This window comes from Emiliania huxleyi, assembly GCF_000372725.1.
Source record: "Emiliania huxleyi CCMP1516 unplaced genomic scaffold EMIHUscaffold_324, whole genome shotgun sequence".
Classification (NCBI taxonomy): Eukaryota; Haptophyta; order Isochrysidales; family Noelaerhabdaceae; genus Emiliania; species Emiliania huxleyi.
In genome coordinates, this window is record NW_005199568.1 from 1 (window position 1) to 13,508 (window position 13,508).

The 13,508-nt window shown below is 64.0% G+C and overlaps 5 protein-coding genes across 5 annotated transcripts; 3 read left to right on the forward strand and 2 right to left on the reverse strand.

Moving 5' to 3' along the window:
- Positions 1 to 40: 40 nt before the first annotated feature.
- EMIHUDRAFT_241129 (hypothetical protein) lies at positions 41 to 4,936 on the reverse strand (the record flags this gene model as incomplete). Its single annotated transcript, XM_005773828.1, has 2 exons — positions 41 to 592; positions 710 to 4,936. Coding segments are annotated over 2 exons (4,779 nt in total), but the record flags the coding sequence as incomplete, so codon positions are not given.
- A 113-nt stretch (positions 4,937 to 5,049) lies between these two features.
- Positions 5,050 to 5,361, forward strand: EMIHUDRAFT_241130 (hypothetical protein; the record flags this gene model as incomplete). Its single annotated transcript, XM_005773829.1, has 1 exon — positions 5,050 to 5,361. The coding sequence occupies one exon, from the start codon at positions 5,050 to 5,052 to the stop codon at positions 5,359 to 5,361; it is 312 nt and encodes a 103-aa protein (XP_005773886.1).
- A 197-nt stretch (positions 5,362 to 5,558) lies between these two features.
- EMIHUDRAFT_368716 (hypothetical protein) lies at positions 5,559 to 6,386 on the reverse strand. The gene has a single exon (XM_005773830.1). The coding sequence runs from the start codon at positions 6,116 to 6,118 to the stop codon at positions 5,723 to 5,725; it is 396 nt and encodes a 131-aa protein (XP_005773887.1). The 5' UTR covers positions 6,119 to 6,386; the 3' UTR covers positions 5,559 to 5,722.
- A 443-nt stretch (positions 6,387 to 6,829) lies between these two features.
- EMIHUDRAFT_241132 (beta-glucosidase) lies at positions 6,830 to 9,043 on the forward strand (the record flags this gene model as incomplete). The annotated part of the gene is made up of 2 exons (XM_005773831.1): positions 6,830 to 7,597; positions 7,931 to 9,043. The coding sequence occupies 2 exons, from the start codon at positions 6,830 to 6,832 to the stop codon at positions 9,041 to 9,043; spliced, it is 1,881 nt and encodes a 626-aa protein (XP_005773888.1).
- Positions 9,044 to 9,604: 561 nt separating this feature from the next.
- On the forward strand, positions 9,605 to 12,410 carry EMIHUDRAFT_241133 (hypothetical protein; the record flags this gene model as incomplete). The annotated part of the gene is made up of 5 exons (XM_005773832.1): positions 9,605 to 9,989; positions 10,707 to 10,830; positions 11,000 to 11,042; positions 11,115 to 11,174; positions 12,300 to 12,410. 5 exons carry the CDS (start codon positions 9,605 to 9,607, stop codon positions 12,408 to 12,410), a joined length of 723 nt encoding a protein of 240 aa, XP_005773889.1.
- Between the last annotated feature and the right edge of the window lie 1,098 nt (positions 12,411 to 13,508).

Below are 13,508 nucleotides of genomic sequence, written 5' to 3' on the forward strand. Positions count from 1 at the left end.
GGGTGCATGTGGCCGCGGTCGTCGAGTAGGTCAACGTGACCGTCGATGTGTCGCGATACCAGAGCGTCACCGAGCGTGAGAGCTGCTCCGACGTCAGTGACAGTGGGTCGGTCGGGTTGTCGTCCAGCGTCCCTTGCCTGGTGGAGGAGAAGGTGACGGAGCCGTCTGGCGCGGTGCTGATGTCGAGCTCCGTGTTGGGGTCGACGTCGTACTTGATGAAGCCGCTCGCCGTGAGCGACTCCGCCCCTGACGGCAGGTCCGTCTCCTGGTCAAGGTCGTAGTAGGTGAAGAAGAACTCGCTCAGCACGACTGGCTGGCCGCTGCCGTCGACGAAGTCAAATCGCAGCGTCACGGTCTCGTTTTGCCCGAGGTTGATTTGCGGGACCGCGCCGTTGATGCGGTTGTGGTTCGCGGCATTGCGCGGCACGTACTCCGTCTCGCTGGTGATGATAAGGTCAAAAGACTCGCCGTCGGCCGTCATCCCGACTGATGCGAGGTGCATGTTCTCCAGGGAGTCGTTCGGGTCGGGGCCGGCGCCGCCGAGGTTGTTGTTCTGCAGCGTCGCCAGGCTGAAGTCCATCAGGTTGTGCGTCTCGTCCGAAGCACAAATGCAAGGAGAAGACGGCGGTACAGGTAATGGGGGCGGAGGCGGCGGTTGCGGTGCTGGGAAGGGCGGTGGCTCCCGCGGCGAACGGCAGCATGGGTCAACGACGGGGAACGGATTGACGCCTGCAAAGAGGAAGTTGCGGCCGCCACACGGGGTGGGGGTGCATGTGGCCGCGGTCGTCGAGTAGGTCAACGTGACCGTCGATGTGTCGCGATACCAGAGCGTCACCGAGCGTGAGAGCTGCTCCGACGTCAGTGACAGTGGGTCGGTCGGGTTGTCGTCCAGCGTCCCTTGCCTGGTGGAGGAGAAGGTGACGGAGCCGTCTGGCGCGGTGCTGATGTCGAGCTCCGTGTTGGGGTCGACGTCGTACTTGATGAAGCCGCTCGCCGTGAGCGACTCCGCCCCTGACGGCAGGTCCGTCTCCTGGTCAAGGTCGTAGTAGGTGAAGAAGAACTCGCTCAGCACGACTGGCTGGCCGCTGCCGTCGACGAAGTCAAACCGCAGCGTCACGGTCTCGTTTTGCCCGAGGTTGATTTGCGGGACCGCGCCGTTGATGCGGTTGTGGTTCGCGGCATTGCGCGGCACGTACTCCGTCTCGCTGGTGATGATCAGGTCAAAAGACTCGCCGTCGGTCGTCATCCCGACTGATGCGAGGTGCATGTTCTCCGGGGAGTCGTCCGGGTCGGGGCCGGCGCCGCCGAGGTTGTTGTTCTGCAGCGTCGCCAGGCCGAAGTCCATCAGGTTGTGCGTCTCGTCCGAAGCACAAATGCAAGGAGAAGACGGCGGTACAGGTAATGGGGGCGGAGGCGGCGGTTGCGGTGCTGGGAAGGGCGGTGGCTCCCGCGGCGAAAGGCAGCATGGGTCAACGACGGGGAACGGATTGACGCCTGCAAAGAGGAAGTTGCGGCCGCCACACGGGGTGGGGGTGCATGTGGCCGCGGTCGTCGAGTAGGTCAACGTGACCGTCGATGTGTCGCGATACCAGAGCGTCACCGAGCGTGAGAGCTGCTCCGACGTCAGTGACAGTGGGTCGGTCGGGTTGTCGTCCAGCGTCCCTTGCCTGGTGGAGGAGAAGGTGACGGAGCCGTCTGGCGCGGTGCTGATGTCGAGCTCCGTGTTGGGGTCGACGTCGTACTTGACGAAGCCGCTCGCCGTGAGCGACTCCGCCCCTGACGGCAGGTCCGTCTCCTGGTCAAGGTCGTAGTAGGTGAAGAAGAACTCGCTCAGCACGACTGGCTGGCCGCTGCCGTCGACGAAGTCAAATCGCAGCGTCACGGTCTCGTTTTGCCCGAGGTTGATTTGCGGGACCGCGCCGTTGATGCGGTTGTGGTTCGCGGCATTGCGCGGCACGTACTCCGTCTCGCTGGTGATGATCAGGTCAAAAGACTCGCCGTCGGTCGTCATCCCGACTGATGCGAGGTGCATGTTCTCCAGGGAGTCGTCCGGGTCGGGGCCGGCGCCGCCGAGGTTGTTGTTCTGCAGCGTCGCCAGGCTGAAGTCCATCAGGTTGTGCGTCTCGTCCGAAGCACAAATGCAAGGAGAAGACGGCGGTACAGGTAATGGGGGCGGAGGCGGCGGTTGCGGTGCTGGGAAGGGCGGTGGCTCCCGCGGCGAAAGGCAGCATGGGTCAACGACGGGGAACGGATTGACGCCTGCAAAGAGGAAGTTGCGGCCGCCACACGGGGTGGGGGTGCATGTGGCCGCGGTCGTCGAGTAGGTCAACGTGACCGTCGATGTGTCGCGATACCAGAGCGTCACCGAGCGTGAGAGCTGCTCCGACGTCAGTGACAGTGGGTCGGTCGGGTTGTCGTCCAGCGTCCCTTGCCTGGTGGAGGAGAAGGTGACGGAGCCGTCTGGCGCGGTGCTGATGTCGAGCTCCGTGTTGGGGTCGACGTCGTACTTGATGAAGCCGCTCGCCGTGAGCGACTCCGCCCCTGACGGCAGGTCCGTCTCCTGGTCAAGGTCGTAGTAGGTGAAGAAGAACTCGCTCAGCACGACTGGCTGGCCGCTGCCGTCGACGAAGTCAAATCGCAGCGTCACGGTCTCGTTTTGCCCGAGGTTGATTTGCGGGACCGCGCCGTTGATGCGGTTGTGGTTCGCGGCATTGCGCGGCACGTACTCCGTCTCGCTGGTGATGATAAGGTCAAAAGACTCGCCGTCGGCCGTCATCCCGACTGATGCGAGGTGCATGTTCTCCAGGGAGTCGTTCGGGTCGGGGCCGGCGCCGCCGAGGTTGTTGTTCTGCAGCGTCGCCAGGCTGAAGTCCATCAGGTTGTGCGTCTCGTCCGAAGCACAAATGCAAGGAGAAGACGGCGGTACAGGTAATGGGGGCGGAGGCGGCGGTTGCGGTGCTGGGAAGGGCGGTGGCTCCCGCGGCGAACGGCAGCATGGGTCAACGACGGGGAACGGATTGACGCCTGCAAAGAGGAAGTTGCGGCCGCCACACGGGGTGGGGGTGCATGTGGCCGCGGTCGTCGAGTAGGTCAACGTGACCGTCGATGTGTCGCGATACCAGAGCGTCACCGAGCGTGAGAGCTGCTCCGACGTCAGTGACAGTGGGTCGGTCGGGTTGTCGTCCAGCGTCCCTTGCCTGGTGGAGGAGAAGGTGACGGAGCCGTCTGGCGCGGTGCTGATGTCGAGCTCCGTGTTGGGGTCGACGTCGTACTTGATGAAGCCGCTCGCCGTGAGCGACTCCGCCCCTGACGGCAGGTCCGTCTCCTGGTCAAGGTCGTAGTAGGTGAAGAAGAACTCGCTCAGCACGACTGGCTGGCCGCTGCCGTCGACGAAGTCAAACCGCAGCGTCACGGTCTCGTTTTGCCCGAGGTTGATTTGCGGGACCGCGCCGTTGATGCGGTTGTGGTTCGCGGCATTGCGCGGCACGTACTCCGTCTCGCTGGTGATGATCAGGTCAAAAGACTCGCCGTCGGTCGTCATCCCGACTGATGCGAGGTGCATGTTCTCCGGGGAGTCGTCCGGGTCGGGGCCGGCGCCGCCGAGGTTGTTTGTCTGCAGCGTCGCCAGGCCGAAAGTCATCAGGTTGTGCGTCTCGTCCGAAGCACAAATGCAAGGAGAAGACGGCGGTACAGGTAATGGGGGCGGAGGCGGCGGTTGCGGTGCTGGGAAGGGCGGTGGCTCCCGCGGCGAAAGGCAGCATGGGTCAACGACGGGGAACGGATTGACGCCTGCAAAGAGGAAGTTGCGGCCGCCACACGGGGTGGGGGTGCATGTGGCCGCGGTCGTCGAGTAGGTCAACGTGACCGTCGATGTGTCGCGATACCAGAGCGTCACCGAGCGTGAGAGCTGCTCCGACGTCAGTGACAGTGGGTCGGTCGGGTTGTCGTCCAGCGTCCCTTGCCTGGTGGAGGAGAAGGTGACGGAGCCGTCTGGCGCGGTGCTGATGTCGAGCTCCGTGTTGGGGTCGACGTCGTACTTGACGAAGCCGCTCGCCGTGAGCGACTCCGCCCCTGACGGCAGGTCCGTCTCCTGGTCAAGGTCGTAGTAGGTGAAGAAGAACTCGCTCAGCACGACTGGCTGGCCGCTGCCGTCGACGAAGTCAAATCGCAGCGTCACGGTCTCGTTTTGCCCGAGGTTGATTTGCGGGACCGCGCCGTTGATGCGGTTGTGGTTCGCGGCATTGCGCGGCACGTACTCCGTCTCGCTGGTGATGATCAGGTCAAAAGACTCGCCGTCGGCCGTCATCCCGACTGATGCGAGGTGCATGTTCTCCAGGGAGTCGTCCGGGTCGGGGCCGGCGCCGCCGAGGTTGTTGTTCTGCAGCGTCGCCAGGCTGAAGTCCATCAGGTTGTGCGTCTCGTCCGAAGCACAAATGCAAGGAGAAGACGGCGGTACAGGTAATGGGGGCGGAGGCGGCGGTTGCGGTGCTGGGAAGGGCGGTGGCTCCCGCGGCGAAAGGCAGCATGGGTCAACGACGGGGAACGGATTGACGCCTGCAAAGAGGAAGTTGCGGCCGCCACACGGGGTGGGGGTGCATGTGGCCGCGGTCGTCGAGTAGGTCAACGTGACCGTCGATGTGTCGCGATACCAGAGCGTCACCGAGCGTGAGAGCTGCTCCGACGTCAGTGACAGTGGGTCGGTCGGGTTGTCGTCCAGCGTCCCTTGCCTGGTGGAGGAGAAGGTGACGGAGCCGTCTGGCGCGGTGCTGATGTCGAGCTCCGTGTTGGGGTCGACGTCGTACTTGACGAAGCCGCTCGCCGTGAGCGACTCCGCCCCAGACGGCAGGTCCGTCTCCTGGTCAAGGTCGTAGTAGGTGAAGAAGAACTCGCTCAGCACGACTGGCTGGCCGCTGCCGTCGACGAAGTCAAACCGCATGTACTTCTATGACGTCTGACGGCCGGGTGCTGCTCACCGATTTTGGGCTCGCCACGCTATGGCGGCGCGCCCATACGGCGCGGGATGACGACGAGCAGCGGGCCCTCACGGGCATGACCGGCTCACTGCGCTACATGGCGCCCGAGGTCGCGCTGTACATGCCCTACAACCGCAAGGCGGAGGCATTCTCCTTCACCTCGGTCCTCTACCATGTGCTTTCGCGGCGGAGGCCCTTTTCCCACCTCACGCCTGAGCTCTACCTCGATCGAGTCTGCCGCGGCGACCTGCGCTGCCCGCTCGGCAAGTGGCCGGCCGAGGTGCAAGCCCTCATGTCTGCGGGCTGGGCGTCGGAGCCGTCACAGCGCCCGGACTTCGCGCAGATCGTGTCCATCCTGGAGCGGGCGCTGGAGAGGCTGTCTTCGTAGATGCGATGCTAGTTCGTGCCCATACTGGAGCGGGCGCTGCAGAGGCTTTTCGTAGGAGTTTCGCGCACAAGCGCGTTGGGGCGGGCCACTCTGACGTGACAGGAAAGGGCCGTATACAATGTCTCCACGCAGCTTTTTTTTTTGGAGGAGAGAATTGGGCGAGGCCGTGTCTGGTGCTATTTGTGATTGTAGTGGTGCTATTTGTGATTGTAGTGGTGTCCGGCTTCTATTCATGAGAAAGCACACCACTGACCCCACACCACACACCAAGTGGTGGGGCAAGGGAGGGCGAAGGCGTCGTCACAACGTCGCATCCTCTGTGCTAGTGGCGGCACTGCGGTATAGTGGCGGCCTTAGCTTATCACCTGCTCACCGACGAAGACGCCGACGAGGCGATCGAATCAAAGGCCCACTCAACCAGCTCGGCAAAGCTCGGCCTCTTGCCAAACTTGATGGCAGCGGCGCCCACGACGACAGCGAGCGAGCTGAGACTCGCCCAGAGCAGCTTCAAGTCATACGCGGGAAGCGCTTTGATCGCGGCGATTATGCCGAGGATGAAGACGAATGCGAGGGAGGGAAGAGTCGACCGGCTCTCCCTGTTGAGCACGAGCTTTGAGAGCACGCTGTTGATAACGACGGCCCGGGAAGGGTTGGTGATGCGCACAAGCAGAAGAAGGGCTGCGGCGAGCGTGCCGGAACCGAGGCACCAGACCGGCTTCCTCACGTGTGTTGGTACAAAGGCCATCATCGCCGCCATGAGGTTTGTACTGCAGCACCACTGCGCTGCACCTGCAGCCGAGAGTCCGAGGGCCGCAGCGACAGCATCTCGGGCTCCGAAGGCGGGCCTCGGTTTTGCCTGCCTTCTTTTCGGCTGAGACGCAGTCAGCCCCTCTGACTGACCCGCTGGCTGAGTCGCGTTCGTCTCGACATCTATCGTTGAGAGATTTCTGGGCGACGGCGTCGCCGGTTTCTCCGCGAAAGACGCCGGCTTCTCCGCGACAGACGCGGGCTGCACGCCACCTCGCAGCACGAGCTCCGGACGCCTGGGAAGAGGCCCTGCAGCATTACCCACACTGCCCTGGGTCGCCAAAGAGAGAGTTATGAGACTGGGACACAAGAACGCGAGCCGGGCGAGTAGTTCGCGGAGCATATTGAGGAGCACAACGAGATAGCGGCTGGTCGCGCCGCTGAATTCGCGGTTTCTTCAGGATGAGCCGTCTCGCCCCCTCAAGTGGTGATGAGCCTTCTGTCCCTGGTTTCTCTCTAATTTTCCCGCTAGACGCCGACCTGGAGGCCGCACCGGTCAGGCGCGCAGCCGGAGAGGGAGGCTGCGCTCCACCGCGCACGTGAGCAGCCGCAGCAGAGGCAGCAACAGCGGCAGAAGCAGCGGTAGCCGCCGCAGCCTCGCACTAAAAGAAAACGCCGCACACCGTCGAAGCTTCGCCAACTCGACCGTCCAATGCACACAATGCGACGAGGCGAGAGCCTCTGCGCGAGAGCGGCCGCTCGGCGGTCGCTCCTCCTGTTGCTGCTCGCTCGCGCCGTCGCGCAGGACGTCGATCTGACCGGCGACTTCTTCTTCGGCCTTGGGACCGCGCCCGGGCACGCAGAGGACAGCCTCGACGACGCCTGGAGGCAGTTTGCAGAGGACGGGCACGTCCAAGCGTGGAAGAGCCGAGGGCAGCCTGATGAACGGCTGCAGTTCTGGAGCCGGCCCGAGGTCGAGCTTGATCTGGCTGCTCAGACGGGCATCAAGGTCTATCGCCTTGGGGTTGACTGGGGCCGCCTCGTGCCCAACTGCTCGATGAGTGCTACGGATGCCTGCGGTGTTCAGGACGTCTCAGCGCTGCAGCGGTACCGCGACATCGTGGGCATGGTCCGTGCACGCAACATGAGCTGCATGATCTCCCTCTTCCACCATTCGTTTCCCAAATGGGGCATGACTCCTCCCCATCCCGGGCCGGAAGGCGCGGCAGCGGGCGATATGTGGGGTGACGAGAACGCCATTCGCCATTTCGTCGCTTTTGCAAGCGACGTGGTTGACACACTGGCGGATCTGGTGGATATGTGGGTGCCCATGAATGAGCCCCACGTCTTTGCAATGCTGACGTACTGCCAGGGCGTCTGGCCTCCAGGCCCTGAAATCGAATCCAACATCGCGCGGATGAACTGCTTTATGAACCCGCACGCTGGGGCACTCAAGGCGGAGGCCAACATGGCCGCCGCGCACCGACAGGTCTACCATCTAATCCATGCCAAGGATTCTTTGACCAAGCGCGCGCTCGTCGGCACTGCTCATCTCGCCTCGTACTCGCAAGCGAGCAACGCGCTCAAGGGTGCTCGACCGCCCCAGCGAGCTGCCCCTCACCGACCACCCTTGTCCCGCAGCGCCACCGTTCACGCCACACATGACGTTCGTAACGTTGCCTGCGGACGCAGACTCTCTCCCGACGGCCGCCTTCAACATGTACTCCTTCCTCTTCATCGACAGGATCAAGGACTCGACTCAGCCGGGGCCGCGTGCGCAGTTTGAGCGCTTGAAGAGATTCTCCAATAAACACGCATATAGGACGTGCTCGACTTTTGCGGAATCAACTATTATGGCCGAGAGCTTGTAGATGGCTTCTCGCCGACGCTGCGCAAGGACGTTGAATACTCGGACTCTGGCCGCTCCGTCCACCCGGTCGGGCTGTATGACATGCTCAACGCATTCCACGTCCGCTACAAGGACGACCCCGACGCGCTCTTCGAGGCTCGCACCCCTCCCAAAAGCGCAGGAGGCTATGGCTACATCATCACTGAGAATGGCATCGCCGACTCGACGGACATTTTGCGTGGGTCCTACATCGTCGAGCACCTGGCCGCAATCGCAGCGGCGCGCAAGGCGGGCATCCGGGTGCGAGGGTACATCCACTGGACGCTCTCAGACAACTGGGAGTGGGCGGACGGGTACTGCCCCAAGTTTGGGCTCGTCGCGGTGAACCGTTCGACCGTGAACTTGACGCGCACGCCGCGCCAGTCGTTCTACTTGTGGCAGCGCATCTGCCGCGAGCAGCGGGTGAGCAACGCCACGCGCTACGAGCTGTGGGAGCGAGTCCATGCCGCCTCGGCCGCCGGTATCTCACACTACATGTGCCGCGCCGACGACGGCGTCCACAGCTACGAAGAGCCCATCCCGACGCCAATCCTTGGCGGCACGAGGCATGACTGGCGCTTCCGTCTCGAAGACGCCGAGACCCTCTCCGATCAGCTCTCGCAGGTCATCGACCAAGCCTCGTCCTACTCTCTTCTCCAGTCGATACGCTTTTCCGACGAGCACGATTTCGACCCCTTTGCTCGCAGCGTAAACTGGATCGCGGGGCTCTCGATGCAGCCGCCGTCGCCGCCGGCGTCGCCGCGATCGCCCGTTGTGATTCACTTTGACAAGTTGAACGCTCGCTTGAACAAGACTGCCCACATCGCCGCCGAGGCCATGATGCAGAGCTGGCAAGCCTTTTCGCAAGGCTTCTCCTCGCCCGCAGAGCAAACGGAGCCCGCGCCGGCGCTGGAGGACGCCCGCGGCCACGCTCCTGCTGCGGGGACGACGCTAGTGGTGGCCCTGCTGCTGCTGGCCGCTGCCATCGCGGTGAGCGCTGCGCGGCGAATCCGGCGAGCAGCACCGCGAGCACCAGCGTTAGCGTAGCGAGTACTCGGCCATTCCCCCGCTTTTATTCCGTTTTCAAGGCTGGTTGGATGTGCTCTCCACACGCGGGGCGACAGGCACACACGCGGCTCGCGAGACATACGCGGAGTCGCGGACACGGACACCATATACACGCGGCCGGTCCCCCGGCGGCATACGACGGCAAAAAAACGGCCTCACACCAATCCTCGCTGCCAACGTGGCCAAAGGATATCAACCTCGATGCTCTACTTAGTCGAGCTAGCCACCCACCCACACACCGACCGACACACACACACGCACGCCACCCGAGGCCGCGTCAGGGGGGCTGATGTGAAGACCCGGGTGCTTTGACCCCTGGCGAGTAGAGGCCCCGCCCACCCAGGGTACCCCTCGAGGGGCCAGTATGGGCTTTGGGGGGGGGGGGGGGCTCTGTTCTGCTCCAAGAGACCTCGAGATAGATCTCGCGGTCTGCAGCTGTGAGCGCTGTCAGACGGTGTTTCGACACCGATATCGTTCAGACACTTCACTCATCTCCGTGTGGCCGGGGCCGCGGTGGTTCGCTGGCCGATCGTCGCGCCCATGATGCTTCTGCTGCTAACCGTCACCGGCTTTTCGAGCCTCCGGCTGTCCTCGTCAACTCCAGTGACTCACGTTGCACGCTACGCAGCGTCGCCGCGCAGCGTCACGATGCAGCACGGCGGCAAAGGCTTCGGCGGTGGCGAAGCGACAAGGGATCCGCCACCAACAGTTTACGACCCGAGCGATCCCAAGGGTAAGCAGCAAGCGATACACAAGGCTGAGAGCTTCGCCGAGTACCTCGCAAAGCGAGGAGGCTTCAGCGACAGCCACAAGTCCGGAGTGTGCGAGCCCAGAAGTGCGGCAGTCTCGAAGGTAGCTCCTGCCACCGCGCCAGCCTCCGGCAGCCCGTACGCGGAGCTCGCCGACGCGTACTTTGCGGACATTCGTCGCGAGCTCACTCTGCTTATGGACAACCCATCATGGGACGATGGCGAGATCTAGCCGAGATGCGGCCGAGATCTAGCCGAGATCTGGCTCCGCTTCGCTGCATCCGACCCTCGCCTAACCCAAACCCTGACCCTAGGCTCGCTCGCGCCGGTCCTGATCCGCCTCGCCTGGCACTCCAGCGGCACGTACGACAAGGCGAGGCACAATCTCGGGGAATCTCGGCTTGATCTCGGGTGATCGCGGCACGCACAAGGCGACGGTCAACAACAACAGTACAACAACGATACTAGAATACCCTTTCTAATACGTGCGACAAGGCGAGCGGCACGGGCGGCTCAAACGGCGCGGGGATGCGCTTTGATGCCGAGGCGTCCGACTGCGAGAATGCGGGGCTGCACACGGCGCGCCTTGCTCGGAGATGGGCGGGAGATGGGCGGGAGATGGGCGGGAGGTGGGGCGGGAGGTGGGCGGGAGGTGGGCGGGAGGTGGGCGGGAGACACTGCTGCACAGCTTCTTCTTCCCCTCGACGCGCCGCGGCCCGCCCTTCGAAGGCTCGCGCCTTCCTCGAGCCCGTCAAGAGGAAGTTTCCAGGCATCTCCTACAGCGACTTGTGGGTCCTGGCTGCGTATGTGGGCATCGAGCACACGGGCGCGCCGGCGCGCGCTGTGAAGAGGAGCCGTGAAGAGGCGCCGTTCACAGCTCGGCGTGTGAACAGGAGGGCCGTCGATTGCCTTTCGGCCCGGCCGGGTCGACTGGGAGGGCGAGCACGAGCTGCTCGCTGGCGGCTGGTGCAACCCGATGCCGCGGGGAGGGCACGGCAGGCTGCCTGGCGCCGAGAAGTACGTCGCGTACGACTCTGCCGACGCGGCGGGCAGGCGTGTCCGGCTGAGTTGCTCAAGTAATCGCTGAGTTCATCCCTCACTCTGCCGAGGCGGCGCGTGTGACGAGGAGCCGTGAAGAGGCGCCGTTCACACCTCTGCTCGGCTCGTCGGGTGTCCGCTCTCTTAGGCCGTCGGGCTGGCAGAAGCTGTGCGGCCACATCCGCGATGAAGTCATTTCGCCGGCCGGAGGCGCGGCTGTGGTTGGCCGTCGTCTCACGTGGGACCGGGCTCTGTGGTGGTAGGTCTTTTACCGGATGGGCTTCGGCGACCGAGAGATCGTGGCGCTGCTCTGCGGCGGCCACGTGTACGGGCGGGGCTTAATGGGATAGTCAATTACTTACGAATGAAGCTACTTAATTAGGCGGCCACGTGTACGGGAGGTGCCACCGCGGATCGTCTGGCTACGCGGGCGCGCGGGCGGTGGGGCTGTACTCTCTTCACCCGCTCCTCGCACGGCGGAGTCATGTGTGTACTCCGTCGCTGCTCAGGCGCGTGGGTGGAGCACCCCACTCGCTTCTCGAACGAGTACGCGACGGACATGCTCGAGGACGAGTGGAGGCCACTGATGCAACAGAGAGGGAGCCGAGAGGGAGCCGAGACCCAGCCGAGAGCCAGCCGAGAGGCAGCCGAGAGGCAGCCGAGAGGCAGCCGAGAGGCAGCCGAGAGGCAGCCGAGAGGCAGCCGAGAGGCAGCCGAGGTGCAGCCGAGAGGCAGCCGAGAGGCAGCCGAGAGGCAGCCGAGAGGCAGCCGAGAGGCAGCCGAGATCCAGCCCAGAAGGTTGGCCTAGCCTCGGGCACGTGGCTGCTCTCCCTCCCTCTCTACCGCGTAGCTCTTCTTCAGGCTGATTACCCGAGATTACCCGAGATGACGCGAGCCCTGGCTCGTCGGCCACGAGGACACGTGGCTTAATTCATAACTAGTTACAACTAGTTCATTCATTAGGCTGGTCGGCCACGAGGACACGTGGCTCGACGACATGGGGGCGGCCGAGCTGAGGCCGGCGGCGGGCAACCGGCAGTACGTCAACAAGTGCCACTTCCGAGACACTTCCGAGACACTTCCGAGACACTTCCTAGGCAACCGGCAGTACGTCAACAAGTGTCCGCTCGGGACGGGCGGTGACGACGCCAACCAAATGATGCTGCTGTCGGACATGGCTTTGGCGTGGGACCCGGACTTCCGCGTGCACCTCGAGGCGTTTGCCGCAGACGAGGCGCCCAGATGGAGCCGAGATGCAGCCGAGACGCAGCCGAGATACAGCCGAGATGCAGCCGAGATGCAGCCGAGATGCAGCCGAGACACAGCCGAGGCACAGCCGGCACATACGCCGCAGACGAGCGCGTCGAGGCAGGAGAAAGAGAGGAGAGGTGAGGGCAACCGTGCGGGAGGGAGGCGCCGCCTCACTCGTCGAGCTGCCGAACGGGCAGGCGATGCTCGCGCGCGAGTTTGGCGCCGCCTTCAAGAAGCTGACCGAGCTGGGGTGTGAGGGCGTGCTGCAGCCGGAAGTGGCGGCGGGGGGACTTGCGGCGGCACGTTGAGGGTGGAGTCAAAGCAGACAGCTGACAAGGGCCGTAGTTGTGTGCTCAGCAAGACAACCGCGCGTGTGTGCGGATGCATCTTGCATGCGGCGCGCGCGGCGGTGTGCGTGTGTATGAGCTCACCTCTGCGCTCTGGGGACTGGGCTCCATCCTCCCAACCTCCATTCACACGGCATTCTTTGCCTTGATACTGTCCCGTTTTTGCTGTTCACAGCTACTCAGCTAGGGACGGCCTCTGCGGCAAAGTCAAAACCACCCCACCACCACCACCACCGCAGCAAACCTTCGGCTCCCGCTCAGAGGCGAGCGCTCGGCTGCTCGCCGCCGCCGCCGCGCGTCCCGCGCCGCCACGCTTGCCCCCCCTTGCCGGACGCGCGGCTCTGTGCAGCGGCGCAGAGCGTGCGTCCCTGGCACAGACGGAGCAGCGCCCGCGCCAGCGGTCGCTGCTCCGCCCCTCCGTCGCGAGCGCCGCGCGCGCGCTGCCGCCGCCGCCGCCGCCGCCCCCTCCTCGCCGTCTTCCCCACCCCTACCCTCTGTTGCCCGCCTCTCTCGAGCCACGAGCACTGCGACGTGAGGCGCCTCTGGCTGATGCATGTCGATGCAAGGCGGGCGACGATGCAGTGTTGCGAGGCGACGAAGCGGCGGTGCGCTCGTGGCTCGAGAGAGGCGGGCGAGCAAACGCCACGCGCGAGAATGGCGAAGTAATCGGCGTTACCCTGCTGATGGACACCGCCGGCCAAGGCCACGAGCGGGTGGCTGTGCCTTGCTGCTGGAGCACGGCGCTCAACAACCTGCAGAGCAGCGACGGCGCCACCGCGCTGATGCTCGCTGCCTACGACGGCCACGAGCGGGTGGTCGACCTGCTACTTCGGTGCAGCGCACAGATCGACAAGCAGGACAACATTGGAAGCACCGCGCTGATGAGCGCCGCCACCAACTGGGTGCTCTACTGATCTCCAGACTCCACTCTCGCTCGTGAGCGAGTTAATAAAATAAAAGCCGATTACATCTCCAGAGGTAACACCCCAACCTTCGTGTTGAAGCTTGAACATGAACTAACAGTTGCATTATTTGAGCTAAAGTCATCCACATCACCTG

Coding starts and splice junctions, on each gene's coding strand:
- EMIHUDRAFT_368716 (XM_005773830.1), bottom strand. CDS start 6,118: ATGGCGGCGATGATGGCCTTTGTACCAACACACGTGAGGAAGCCGGTC.